This window comes from Pelophylax lessonae, assembly GCF_965119305.1.
Source record: "Pelophylax lessonae genome assembly, chromosome: 11".
Taxonomy (NCBI): Eukaryota; Metazoa; Chordata; class Amphibia; order Anura; family Ranidae; genus Pelophylax; species Pelophylax lessonae.
The window spans coordinates 165543387-165558603 of NC_138778.1; the positions used below are offsets into that span (position 1 = coordinate 165543387).

Sequence of the window (15217 nt, forward strand, 5' to 3'; positions counted from 1 at the left end):
AAAAGTGCATGAAAAAGCTGAAACTTTATTAGTTAAAAGAGATAAAAAAAGAGGCCTCAAGAAGTAGCATGAGAATTACAGTGCAGACATTACAAGAGTAAATGATCCAGCACAATGTATCGGTGATTGATGGCTTTCATTTATCCAATGATCGATGTCTTGCAGATCAGATATAGTCTTTACAGTATTTTAGTGGTTCTGCAGTGTTACAGATGGATCAGTAACTGTAGAACATGTTACAATATATGCATCTTCCTTTCAATCAGACATCAGTGCTAGATGGGAAACCCTGTATTCTATTAGTACTTTGCATGCTGGACTTTTTCACTTGAAGAAACAACTTTTCCATCTATGGTGTCCTCAACGATGGTGCGGATTTGGCGTACGGTTTGAGGGCCTGAAATTAAAAAATACTATCAAGCACTGGCTAGCTTTGATGGGAAAAATAATTTTACTGTAGCTATTATATAAAAAGGATGGGTGATCCAAAATAAAACTAAAAGAACTCTTAAGCTAGCCGTACACTAGTAGAAATTTGAACAAATGTTTATAGGACAATTCGTAGTACGTTCGACAGCTTAACAAATGTTGTTCCAAAGTACTTCAAAGTTTACTTTTGCTTTTAACATTTGATTTTGGTATGCTAAGTAAAAACACATTCTCTGACACTTATTGACAACTACGTGGAGTTTTGCTGTGTCCAGGTCTGCAAAAAAAAGTGGGAAAGGATCCCAATACCTATACGACCAAATCTAGTATAAGTAAATAATATTTGTTAACTGTAAAATCATGCTGTGTATCCGATTTTGTCCCTGTTTACAATCACAAAAGAATCTGTTAATTAGAAGTTATCTGGAATTGTACTTACTTTCTTTGTAGGGAATTCTGTTAGGAGGAAAAGAGAAAAAAAAAAATAAGAACCTAACAAGCCAGGACAGTTTTGAGAACAATGAAATTTTACAATGTCAGATAGATTAGGGCAATTTTAACGTAAAATGCTTATATTTGGGAAGGCAATGATGAGGATAAATTCTTTAATAGCTACTGCTGTCTTTAGGTATTTTTGCTCCCCGTTATCTGTAAATTTCTACTTACTTGACATCTTCTCCCTCCAGGAGGCGTCTGTAGGTGGCAATTTCCTGTTCAAGACGGGTCTTGACGTCCATGAGGATTTTGTATTCATAGCTCTGTCTTTCCATATCTGACCGCAGCTCCCCAAGCTGAGCTTCTACACTGCCGATAAGATCCTGTATCTGGGCGAGCTGTGAGCAGTATCGGCCTTCTGTGTCTGCCAAGGAACCTTCCAATGCTGCTTTCTATAATAGGGAAACAAATATATTTGAGATATATACTGTTTTCATTTTGTGTCTGAAACAACGATGATAGAATTACTTGAGTGAATAGGTATGAGAAACATTTGAACAAAGGTCTTACCATACTTAGCTGGGTCTGCAGTTCGATCTCTAAGCTTTGAAGTGTACGTTTGAGGTCGGTGATTTCTGTTTTGCTGGAGTGGATCTGTTCACCGTGGCTTGCAACTTCTTTGCTCAGTTCTTCTGTCTGTCAGGTTAAAATAAACATTGAATAGGTTACTGGCTTTGTCCTCAGTCTGAAACAACCTTTCCTAAACTGGGTTCCTTTTAAACCTAGGGTTCGTCCCAAGGTCACTAAGAGTTCCTGCCCAATGGTGCCTGCATAATTCCAGTGATGATGTCCATGGCCAAACTCTTGACTTGGGGACCTGAGGAGCTTTTCCTCTGATGCTTTAGTAAGTAAACCCTGACTTTAATTATCTTTTTTTTCAGCTGTCTCTGAGAGGAACATTCTTCAGACTACCACTGCAACTGGATATTATTCTTCCCACTGACCACCTAAGTGAAAGGACCCTTTTCTCACTGGCGTGTAATATAAGAGGACATTTTCTCCACTGGCCACTAATATAAGAATGCAATTCTCACACTGAACACTAATGCAGGAGAACACTACAATTTTCACTGTCTGAGTTCTTTTTTTTTTTTTTTTTTTTTTTGAGCCATTATTTGTTTCATTTGTGCAGAAACAAGCAAGGGTTCTACATTAAAAACAGATATTATTGATTCCTTTTTTATGTTTTATTATTATATCAAAATTTGAAAATATGAACAATTCTTTAAGGGTTCTTCCAGGATAATTAGTTCAGGAAAGGCTAGTTTTAGTATTATTGCTACAAAGTTACCCATATTGCACTGCAGCCTTACCCTCTTGAAGTACCATTCTTCAACTTCCTTTCGGTTCTTTTCAGCCAGACCTTCATATTGGTGTCTCATTTCAGCCAAGATCTTGCTCAGGTCATTAGCTGGGGCAGCATCCATTTCCACATTGACAGTGCCACGAACTTGTCCACGAAGGGCATTCATCTCCTGTACACAAACATTTTTATTTCAGAAAGTGACTATTAGAAGGTGATAATGTGAAGTTCTGTAATTGTATCTAATTTTACACATCATATGTTGTTTTCTTTACATATAGGATGGCTGGCATAATTCTAATGCAGTGTTCATTTATTTAATTGCTGCCATTTTTGAGATAAGGATTTGGGTTGGTGCAGTTGGGACTTACAAAACTGAAAGTATATTATTTACAATGATTCCTAAAGCTGGCCATAGAACAAAATTATTTTTTTTCTTTAAAGCCCGTGGTGTGTGAACACACTCAAAGACTAACACCAGGTGCATAAAAAAGTGCACACATGCAAACGTGGGAAACACAAAAAATGCACAGGGTGTGCGAAATGGTCCTACCTCCGAAGAGGTTGGATCCTAACCTTAATCCCCCGGGGCGCAAGACTCCCGACAGGGACTGAGGTACTTCCAATGGTCTGCCTGGCCGAAACCAGGCAAACCCCGTTCTCCAGGGGGACTGCCGAAACAGCCCACCCCAAGTACTTGGTGGGGCTCCCCCGAAGGGAGACCCCATGAGAGAGGGCAAACTAAGCCAGAAGGCCATATCCACCCCCTACCAAGACTTTCAAGGCAGGCCCGAGGACCACACCCTACTCGCCGTGCATGGAAGAAAAAGGTGATAGTGAAGTGACACAACAACAAAGAAAACACACACAAACAAAAAGGTGGGGAAAGGGAAGTGGGGAAGTGCATAGGTGCCAATGTGAAGTACAATGGCAGGCCTTCCGGCCGGAATAAAAAACTTCCTCTGGTCCAAGCCAAAAGGCCTGTCCCAAGAGGCAGGTGTGAAAAAAGTGTGTGTGGTGCAGTGACCAAGGTGCCGAAAAACTCAAAGCGAGCTACCCCTCACCAGTGAGAATTAAGGCACCCCTGGGCTGCCACCCCAGGGGCACGTACACCACGGGCTTTTTTCGGTCTCGACCTCCGGCCAGACCTACCAAGTGGCTTGGAATGTGAACAGCTTAGGGAGAGCCTGCCTTCAACTGGGGAAAAAAGCCCCTTATCTAAGGCCCAGTTCAACCCAGGAGGAAAAGGCCCTCCCACCGCCATCCCAATTCCATAAAGGAGCAGTACTAACCGGCTTAGGATTTCTGACTTTCTCGCTCCCTTCAAACTGATAGGGGCAGATCCCATTCAAATCAGAAGGCAATGCACCCATCTGGCTTTCTTTGGCAGTGCTTACATCCCAGTCCCCCAGATTCTCCTGGGTGCCCTGGTTCATTTCGGCCCCTGCATCTACTAACCATCAAGGTTCATACCAACTGATAAGAACAGATACTACACTTGATCTTAGCCAAAAGGCAGAGAAGCTGGCCATAGATGAATCAAAATTGGATTGGTTCAACAGGGGATCAAAGTTTGGCCAGTTCATCAGAGACTGGCTGAATGTTGATCAATATATGGCAGTTCCCGTTCCAGAGAAATCGAGCTAATGATTGACTTCTATTGAGCCGCCTTGTTGACCCACTGGCTGATCAAAAAGTTATCCAGGTATGGCCAGCCTTAGGCACACATGTAAAAGGGATTTGTTATCCCAATGTGTTAATTATTTCAATCACTTGTCTGTATAATTCATAATTAACCTTGAACATAGGGGCAGCCAAATTTGCTCATTATAAATGTAGGCTCTGCTTCCTGCTTTGAAGCATTATACAATGTTTATGCTTTACTGCTCCTTTTCTCAATCAAAAAGTCGGCTGACTTGTCTCAGCAATTCTTAAGAGAGGATGTGTGATTTCAAGTTCCGCATTTTGTATTGTCTTGCAACTACTTTTCAAATCTGCACAATTATTACAATAACAGCATGAAAGAACACGCAAGTAAAATGTGAAATTCAATTAAAAGATGACTGTAAGGTAGACATTATAGCAAAATCGGTATTATAACTCAACACATTTTATGGTTCCCATAAAAGTTGTTGAAAACATGTTTATCCTTGGGAGGCCATGAGGCAGACAAGAGTGCATTGAAAGGATATTTCCCCCAAAACCAGGCAAATAGCAAGTAAGGTACCCTTGCTACAAAGACTTGTTCTTCTCAAGGATACCTGGATACAGAACTTTTATGAAACATACCTCTTCATGGTTCTTCTTCAAGTAGGCCAACTCTTCCTTTAAGCTTTCAATCTGGAGCTCCAGATCAGACCTGGTTAGAGTCAGTTCATCCAGAACTTTGCGAAGGCCGTTGATATCGGCCTCAACATTCAGTCTCAGGGTATGTTCATTTTCATACCTAAATAAAATGAGACAAAAGACAATGAGATTAAAAGTTGACCTAATGTTGTGATACTGGTGTAAATTTTATCATGGTGTGTCTTGTAAGTGCTCAATGTATTGTCTTTTGTGCATCGAAACTAGGCCCACATTCTTACTTGGTTCTGAAGTCATCAGCGGCCAGTTTGGCATTGTCAATCTGCAGGACCACGCTGGCATTATCCACAGTAACATTCTGGATCTAAGAAGAGTAAAATACATAAAAATTGGGTTATTTCTATCTCATATGACTAAAATCAGCTTTTTTAACAATGACATGGTGGAAAAAAAATAATGTTGTAAAAAGCATCAAATCAGGTTTCAGTTTCAGAATTCAGGAATTCTACACATTCAGACTAGTGAAAGCTAATTTCCGATTGTTTACTATTGCACATCACTGCTTTTTTTTTTTTTTTCTTAAAAAAAGCATCCATTTATGTATTATGGTAGAAAACATTTTCTTTGTAATCGTATCACATAATTTATTTAGAAATCAGACTAATAGTCTATAAAAGTAGAGGTAAGGGCTCGTTCACCCAGGCTGCCAGTTTTACCATCTTCACAAGCACCTGCCTAAAGAAAGACATGCAGCTCTGGGTTATACACATATGGCAGTAAAATTTAAACTCCCTGTCATGTTCAGCAGGAAGTACCGCCACCAAACATGAACCAATTAAGCGGTAGCGGTGTGGTGGTTCGACCTTTTCAGGGTTAAAACAGGTGATGAGAAAACCTTTGAGTCGCCTGTCAACCACCATCTGAAAGATGATCCACTTTGAATCACTTTTCAGAGGGGTGTCAAGGGCTGATGCACATCTGAACGAGGTGTAAGGGGTTGAATCTCATGATAAAAAGTAACTGTGTGACCCACAGCAACCAGAAACAAGAACTGCTTATCCCTAAGACAGTTTAATTCATAAGACTATCTGCTATTGAGACTGTTTCTTTTCTTAGGGTTTAAAGAATGTTTCGAGAAATAGATATTTGCACTTGAATACAGCTTAAATAAATAATGTATCAGAACTTTAATGCAATTATAATTTATTATAGGCCCTGTACAAAGTGCGGTGCAATCCAGCTTGCATGTCTCACATTGATTGCGTCATCATTGTGAGTCACTAGTGGAATGATGTCATCGTTTTGAGCGTATACATGGTGAAAAGTTGTAGAATCACAAAGATTTCACTTTTGCAAATGAGATATATAATGCCAAATAGTTGAGCACTGTAACTTCTAAACTATGTAGATTGTTTTATTGTATTGGCATATACAATATGTGTTACAATGATGTTTGAGATTATTTTCTTGTGCTAGATTAATGTATTATCTTATTTTAAGTTTTCCGTCTTTTGTATGACTGTAATAGCCATTTGCTTTTGAAGCTAAATAAGAAAAGGTTAACACAATAATCCTCCAAACAATGTAAAATAATAAAGTACCTGCCATTAATTATGCCACTAGCAATTATAGTGAAAATGACACCCTAAGCTTTTCAAAGAGAGATAATGGTGTTAAAAGTACAAAAAAAATCATAGCAACAGCCAATCAAAAAAAAAATCTCAATTGGTGTCTCTACGTTAACAGAGAATTAATTGGTTGCTTTGGGTTGGATGTTTTAAATATGATAAAGTCTTGCAAAGGAATGCCAAATAACAGTTCAAATCTGAACGGTAGATGTAAATAGTAATGTAGTGAACCTGCTCTTACCTTGTTACGAAGATCCTCAATAATTTTGTAGTATTGGCTGTAGTCATGAGATTGGCTGGGGACTTGCTTCTCATACCACTGCCTGATTTTGATCTCCAGCTCAGAATTAGCCTCTTCCAGAGAGCGCACCTTGTCCAGGTAGGAGGCCAGACGGTCATTCAGGTTCTGCATGGTTTCCTTTTCTCCTCCAGCCAGGAGACTATCCCCACCTCCAAATCCACCTCCATAGCCATAACCGAAGTTAGATGAGTAGCTGCCACCGTAACCGCCACCGTAACCACCACCGAAACCACCACCGAAACCACCACCTAGTCCACCACCTAGTCCACCACCTTGTCCACCACCTTGTCCACCACCATAGCAGCTACCAAGACCACTAACCCCAGAAGACACCACCCTTGAGATGGAGACGTTTCTACCACCGCTACCTCCGTGGATGCTAGGTGCCCTGTAGTTACCCATGGACACTCTGCTTGAACCACCACCTAATCCCAAGCCACTTGAGGATCCTGATGATGAATAGGTTTGCTTCACGTTGTATGAGCTCATGATGAACTTCTAATGTCTGTCTTTTTCTATGTGCTAATTGATGTTATGGTTGAGTGTAAGAAACCCCGACTTTCTATCCTTGACTTTATACCAAGAGACGTGGGCGTGATTTCCTCTGAAGGATGGGTTCCTCGTAAGAGTCATCAGCTTCAATTTGCGTGCCAACTTCATAAAGAGAAGCGGGATTCATAATTACATCACTGGTCTGAGAAAATAACCCAGAAGTGTCTCATACACCCCCCCCCCCCTTTTCCCTATCTCTTCTTACTTTTACATATACGAGAGGAGGCATTGTCTGTGTGTGCTTTGCTAGCTTCTAAAACAAAAGGTCTGATTCACTGAGTCAGGGAGGCTCCTGGCTTCAGGCTATGCATTTGACATTCCTGTACACTTAACCAGGTAAAACTGTATGGTCACCCCTCCCTACTCAGAAAAGATGGGAATGTAGCTGAAATTAGAGATTTTGTTCTACAAGACGATTCACTTCTCCATCTTTAGTTCTGTTAACCATCAAGGCCAACATGACAGGAAGAGTATCAGCCATGACAAGGAGAGTATCAGATATCAAGAATTACAGAATAACCCTAACCTAATTTTAGATTTTTTTAAATGTAAACACTGCATATCACAAATAAATACTTTTTTTTGTAGCCCTGCCCCCTGGGGTGTGGCTAAGTACCAGTGACGTGGTGTGTGTGCGCCACAACCCCGCCTTACTTCACCTTATTCGCCTCCCGACTCACTCCCAGCCGCTGTCCTTTTGGGCCGCGAGTAGGGGCGTGACGTTACGCGTGCCCCGCCCCCCTGCTCCTGACTGCAGCTCCCTCTCAGCCAGGTGTGACACTCTGTGCGCACCCCGCCCCCCTGCTTCTCGCGGCTCCTGCTCAGCTCCTGGCTCCAGGTATGTGGAGCACATTTTAAGGGGAGAAAGCAATGTGGTCCCCAATTTAATAGCTGCACTTGTTAAAGCTTGTGAGAAAGGTTTATAAAAGTGCAGACTGATGGGCATATTTTGTTGTGCTCTTTAGAGTGCCCATAAAAAAAAGGTGCCCATCAGAGTGCCCCCTAACATAAAATGTGCCCATCAGCGTGCCCCTTATTTTATGTTAAGGGTCACACTGATGGGCAAATTTGATGCTAAGGGTCACGTTGATGGGCATATTTTATGTTAAGGGTCACGCTGGTGGACACATTTTGTTCTGCCCATCAGAGTGCCCCTAACATAAAATGTGCCCATCAGCTTACCCCTTATTTTATGTTAAGGGTCACGCTGATGGGCATATTTTATGTTAAGGGGCACTCTAATGGGCATATTTTATGTTAAGGGTCACGCTGATGGGCACATTTTATGTTAAGGGGCACTCTAATGGGCATATTTTATGTTAAGAGCAACGCTGATGGACACGTTTTGTTTTGCCCATCAGCAGCCTGCCCCTTAACATAAAATGTGCCCATCAGAGTGCCCCCTAACATAAAATGTGCCCATCAGAGTGCCCCTTACATAAAATGTGCCCATCAGAGTGCCCCCTAACATAAAATATGCCCATCAGAGTGCCCCCTAACATAAAATGTGCCCATCAGCGTGCCCCTTATTTTATGTTAAGGGTCACGCTGATGGGCAAATTTTATGCTAAGGGTCATGCTGATGGGCACATTTCATGTTAAGGGGCACTCTAATGGGCATATTTTATGTTAGGGGGCACTCTGATGGGCATATTTTATGTTAGGGGGCACTCTAATGGGCATATTTTATGTTAAGAGCAACGCTGATGGACATGTTTTGTTTTGCCCATCTTTCTGAGTCATAGCACAGACTTTAGATTCGGACCTCGGCCCAAAGAAAATGTTAGCGACTGAACCTCCTTGAATTTTAATTCATTACCCCTGATCTAGAAGAACAATCCCAACATATATATATTGCTATAAAATGGAGGACTACTGTATTGGAATCTGTCAATACACTATTCCTCCAGTGTAATGCGAAAGTGACCACAAAATCAAGGCTTTATAATAATCACATGTAACTCCAAAATACTATTATCTTATCTCAGTGACCCTAGTATTCTGAAGCTAAACTATATATATCAGAGTGCACTCTGTATCCTATAGGGGGCCCCCTTTACGTTAGATTGCAAGAGTCTCCTGAATGAGCAGGGCCTTGTTAGTCTTCGCCGGCAAAGATATCCTTAACCACTCCAGGGAAAGTATTTGAAATCCACGGTAAAGGTGATTAATTAACTGTAATCCACCATAGGAGTAACCATTAACTGTAATCCAAACAGAAAGAGGGGAGATAGGTTCCTGCCCTCCACAACTGGTAGCCAATCTAGAACTGGAAAAGAGGGGTAGGTCCTTCTGATTAGGGATGATCGAACTTTTAAAAAGTTCGGTTCGACCAGAACACCCGAACTTCCCAAAATTTCGGCCCGGATTTCTGAACCCCATTGAAATCAATGGGACCCGAACTTCGGTAATCAAAAAACACCATTTTGAAGCCCTAAAACCCAATAAATGCCCCTAAAAAGTGCCTAGGGTTCTGGGTCATGCCCCAGGGACTATTAATCACACAAAAAAAGTTCTTAAAAATTGTCATTTTTGATAGAGAGCCAATTATTGAAAAAATAAAAAAATAAAAAAAGAGATTTTTTTGATTTTGACTTTGGATTTAGTGTCGGGTGGGTCTAAAAAGTGTACCTGTGAAGTTTCAGCTCTGTAGCATGTCCAGAACCAGAAAAAAAAGGTTGTTTGTATTAAAATTAATATAGAACAGGGATATGGCTCCGCTATTTTCACACCTTGCCGGTTTAGTAGCAAGTGTTTTTTTGGGCATTTTTTGGGGGTTATTGGAGGCAGGCATAACATCAGAACTTCTGTGTTGGGGTATATATACACACACTTATATGTATATATACCCATACACATATATAGGTGTGAAAGTAGCAGAACACTATACTTGAGCTAATGAAATAATTAACACCAATATGACTCCGCTCCTATCACACCTATATATGTGTATGTGTAAAATACATATAAGTGTGTGTGTATATATACTCCTATACACAAGTTCAGATGTTTTGCCTGCCTCCAAAGAACCCAAAAAAATGCCTGCGCCAAAAAAAAAACGCCCAGGTGTGTTTTTGCAGCAGGCGTTTTTTTGGGCATTTTTTGGGGGTCTTTGGAGGCAGGCAAAACATCTGAACTTCTGTATAGGGGTATATATACACACACACTTATATGTATTTTACACTTACACATATATAGGTGTGATAGGAGCGGAGCAATATTGGTGTTAATTATTTCATTAGCGCAAGTATAGTGTTCTGCTACTTTCACACCTATATATGTGTATGGGTATATATACATATAAGTGTGTGTGTATATATACCCCTATACAGAAGTTCAGATGTTTTGCCTGCCTCCAAAAAAATGCCCAAGAAAACGCCTGCGCCAAAAAAAAACGCCCAGGTGTGTTATTGCAGGCATTTTTTTGGGGCATTTTTTTGGGATCTTTGGAGGCATGCAAAACATCTGAAATTCTGTATAGGGGTATATATACACACACACTTATATGTATTTTACACATACACATATATAGGTGTGATAGGAGCGGAGACATATTGGTGTTAATTATTTCATTAGCGCAAGTATAGTGTTCTGCTACTTTCACACCTTTATATGTGTAGGTGTGTATATATACCCCTATACAGAAGTCCAGGTGTCATGCCGGCCTCCAAAGACCCCAAAAAAAATGCCCAAAAAAAACGCCTGCAATAACGCACCTGGGCGTTTTTTTTGGCGCAGGCGTTTTCTTGGGCATTTTTTTGGAGGCAGGCAAAACATCTGAACTTCTGTATAGGGGTATATATACACACACACTTATATGTATATATACCCATACACATATATAGGTGTGAAAGTAGCAGAATACTATACTTGCGCTAATGAAATAATTAACACCAATATGGCTCCACTCCTATCACACCTATATATGTGTAAGTGTAAAATACATATAAGTGTGTGTGTATATATACCCCTATACAGAAGTTCAGATGTTTTGCCTGCCTCCAAAGACCCCAAAAAAATGCCCAAAAAAAACGCCTGCTGCAAAAACACACCTGGGCGTTTTTTTTTTGGCGCAGGTGTTTTTTTGGGCATTTTTTTGGGTTCTTTGGAGGCAGGCAAAACATCTGAACTTCTGTATAGGGGTATATATGCACACACACTTATATGTATTTTACACTTACACATATATAGGTGTGATAGGAGCGGAGACATATTGGTGTTAATTATTTCATTAGCGCAAGTATAGTGTTCTGCTACTTTCACACCTATATATGTGCAGGTGTATATATACCGACAAGTGTGTGTATATATACCCCTATACACAAGTTCAGATGCCATGCCTGACTCCAAACTTGTCCTCAAAAAATCCCTATAAACGCCTGCAACAAAAAGCAGGCTTACCGGTGAGAAGCCATATCGCTGCTCTGTAAGTGACCTAAGAGAAACAATCTTTTCTCTATAGCGGTCACCCTGACATGGAAGGGTTTGGTCACCCTGCCATAGCAGTCAGAGTCAGTTCACCCTACACTACACTACGGTCACCCTGGCACTTAACACTTTCCCTACAGAAACTAAATTTTTGCATCTAACTAAAGTAGAAAATAGCACCCTAACTACACTAGATATCCCTTTCCTCACACTCATAAATGCTAAATGACACTTTTGAAGCAGAAGTAACAGAACTGCTTCCACTCTCTTCCATGTCCCTGTATTACAATGCTAGGAATTTGCCGGGGCTATCTTATATACTGGCGGCGTATTCACTAATGATTGGCCTATGGACCCCCTAGTCACTCCAATCACATTCCTAGCATTCTCCTGCCCCCTCAATTGGCTTTTACTAATGGTTCTGGTCCAATCATGGGCTTTTAAAGCCCATTTCTTGTCCCATTGCATTTTGGTCGGTTCTGGTTGCCGAATTCCGAACTTTTTCAGCAAAAAGTTCGGAATTCGGCCGAACCTCGAACAGCCAATGTTCGGGTCGAACCGATGGTCGACCCGAACCGTTCGATCATCCCTACTTCTGATCTGCCATGCATTATTCAGCACTGCAGCGTTCTGCGGCGACCGTTAGAACTAATGTAAACTTCTGCTAGAACTGCTTTGCAGGCCCGCCCTGGCTCAGTCTAGTAGTACAGTAAATACTTTAAATCGGATCTCTCTCACCCAATGTGATGAGCTCTGTGTCCCGTGGTCCACACCGCCAGCGTCCCACTCTCCTCAGAAGTACTCGCAGCCTCTCTGAGCGTCCCTCTGCTCGGTCAACCACTGAGATCCGTCCGCACACTGCTCTCTCTCTCCGGTGTCTGTCCACGAGGCCTCCGGCCTATCCTGCTCTTCGCTCCACAGCAGCTCTTCCCCTCCTCACAGCACGCTGTCCTCGAGACAAGAGAGTGAAACTTGGTCCTGCCCCCAATGCTCCCTGGGAGAATAGTTTAGTCACACAGACAATCCATAGTCTTCACTCCTCCCAGAACTACATCTCCCATAATTCAATGAATCATTGTTTTGTACAAACCTTAATAACAGAAGAAACAGTCTGAACAACTTCAGCTGGAACTTGCGACTAGGCTACATTTTTTTTATTTTTTTGTTTTGTTTTTTTGGCATAACATACTGTTTTTTTTATCATTTTTCATCTTTACTTGCATCTCATTATAACTGATTTCCTGCAACCTTTTTCAGCTACTTCTAGTCTACATGCACTCGCTATAGCCTCAGTTGAACATCAGTGCTCTAGAGTGGATTTCTTATAGTGACCACACTGGACCATGCCTGAGTGATGTGTCTTAGTACTGAAGCTTATGGTCTCCGCTAGACATGCATGTGACAGGGTGACAAGACATGAGAACAACTCAGAGATAGTTGTCCTATAGAAGGAAATTGCTAAACAAGGACTTTCATGTCAGGACTACTAGTGAAAGCTGTATATACAGTATAAAAAAATATTGTTTTTGCTTATACATCTACATGAATGAAACCACTGAATAACAGAATACTGTTCACATAGCCTATGTACGTAAATGACCTGTTTGACAGTGTCGCATTTTTTTCACTATTACTGCTGCTACAAAAATAATATAATAATACTTACATATAGTTACATAGTAGTTGAGGTTGAATAAAGACAATAGTCCATCCAGTTCAACCTGTGTAGGTGTGTGTGGCCGTAATCATCTCTCATACCCCTGAATGTTCTGATCATTGAGATGTACGTCCAAGAGTCTTTTGAATGTAGCCATACTTCCCGCAGAAACCACCTCTTGTGGTAGAGAATTCCACAATTTACTCTAATTTAAGAGAACATCTCAACAGAGAGCAAGCACATAGAAGGACTACAGCAATGGCATTTGTGATATACACTCACTGTCCACTTTATTAGGTCCACCTGTCCACCTGTTTATTAGGTCCACCTGTTCCTGGTAATACAAATGGCTAATCAGCCAATCACATGGCAGAAACTCAATGCATTTAGGCATGTAGACGTGGTGAAGATGACTCACTGAAGTTCAAACTGAGCATCAAAATGGGGAAGAAAGGGGGTTTAAGTGACTTTGAACGTGGCATGGTTGTTGGTGCCAGACGGGCTGCTCTGAGTATTTCAAAAACTGCTGATCTACTGGGATTTTCATGCACAACCACCTCTAGGGTTTTCAGAGAATGTTCCAATAAACAGAAAATATCCAGTGAGTGGCAGTTGTGTGGACAAAAATGCCTTGTTGTTGTAAGAGGTCAGAGGAGAATGGGCAGACTGGTTCGAAATGATAGAAAGGCAACAGTAACTCAAATAACCACTCATTACAACCAAGGTATGCAGAATATCATCTCTGAATGCACAACAAATCAAACCTTAACCTCCCTGGCGGTATGATTGTTTCCGATTTTAGGTGCTGAAAGCGGTACAATTATTTTGCTAGTAATTCTTAAGGACGAGCAGCCCAAACCAACTATTTACATATGATTTTTTTTACTGTGCGTTCTTCTTTAAAAAATCTCGGTTATGATAAAGTTTGAAACACAAAATCATAAATTATAATATCATAAATAACATTAAATAAGTTAAAGTGTATATATATATACAGTGCCTAGCGAAAGTATTCGGCCCCCTTTATCTTTGCGACCTTTTGCCACATTTCAGGCATCAAACATAAAGATATAAAACTGTCATTTTTTGTGAAGAATCAACAACAAGTGGGACACAATCATGAAGCGGAACGAAATTTATTGGATATTTCAAACTTTTTTAACAAATAAAAAACTGAAAAATTGGGCGTGCAAAATTATTCAGCCTCTTTACTTTCAGTGCAGCAAACTCTCTCCAGAAGTTCAGTGAGGATCTCTGAATGATCCAATGTTGACCTAAATGACTAATGATGATAAATAGAATCCACCTGTGTGTAATCAAGTCTCCGTATAAATGCACCTGCACTGTGATAGTCTCAGAGGTCTGTTTAAAGCGCAGAGAGCATCATGAAGAACAAGGAACACACCAGGCAGGTCCGAGATACTGTTGTGGAGAAGTTTAAAGCCGGATTTGGATACAAAAACATTTCCCAAGCTTTAAACATCCCAAGGAGCACTGTGCAAGCGATAATATTGAAATGGAAAGAGTATCAGACCACTGCAAATCTACAAAGACCTGGCCGTCCCTCTAAACTTTCAGCTCATACAAGGAGAAGACTGATCAGAGATGCAGCCAAGAGACCCATGATCACTCTGGATGAACTACAGAGATCTACAGCTGAGGTGGGAGACTCTGTCCATAGGACAACAATCAGTTGTATACTGCACAAATCTGGCCTTTATGGAAGAGTGGCAAGAAGAAAGCCATTTCTTAATGATATCCATAAAAAGTGTAATTTAAAGTTTGCCACAAACCACCTGGGAGACACCAAACATGTGGAAGAAGGTGCTCTGGTCAGATGAAACCAAAATCGAACTTTTTGGCAGCAATGCAAAACGTTATGTTTGGCGTAAAAGCAACACAGCTCATCACCCTGAACACACCATCCCCACTGTCAAACATGGTGGTGGCAGCATCATGGTTTGGGCCTGCTTTTCTTTAGCAGGGACAGGGAAGATGATTAAAATTGATGGGAAGATGGAAGGAGCCAAATAAATGACCATTCTGGAGGAAAACCTGATGGAGTCTGCAAAAGACCTGAGACTGGGATGGAGATTTGTCTTCCAAAAAGACAATGATCC

General features: G+C 41.0%; 2 protein-coding genes across 2 annotated transcripts in view; both read right to left on the reverse strand.

Moving 5' to 3' along the window:
- LOC309567473 (keratin, type I cytoskeletal 14-like) overlaps positions 1-15217 on the reverse strand; it is a gene marked incomplete at its 3' end in the record, with an annotated part of 48029 nt that overhangs the window by 17614 nt on the left and 15198 nt on the right. Inside the window, exon 9 of the mRNA XM_082272862.1 lies at positions 307-397. Coding sequence (XP_082128988.1) covers positions 307-397 — 91 coding nt within the window. The remainder of the gene's footprint in view (positions 1-306; positions 398-15217) is intronic.
- On the reverse strand, positions 6-7000 carry LOC309566819 (keratin, type I cytoskeletal 19-like). The gene is made up of 7 exons (XM_082272135.1): positions 6401-7000; positions 4813-4895; positions 4517-4673; positions 2238-2399; positions 1435-1560; positions 1096-1316; positions 6-885 (listed from the first exon to the last, which is right to left on the reverse strand). The coding sequence occupies exons 1-7, from the start codon at positions 6947-6949 to the stop codon at positions 849-851; spliced, it is 1335 nt and encodes a 444-aa protein (XP_082128261.1). The 5' UTR covers positions 6950-7000; the 3' UTR covers positions 6-848.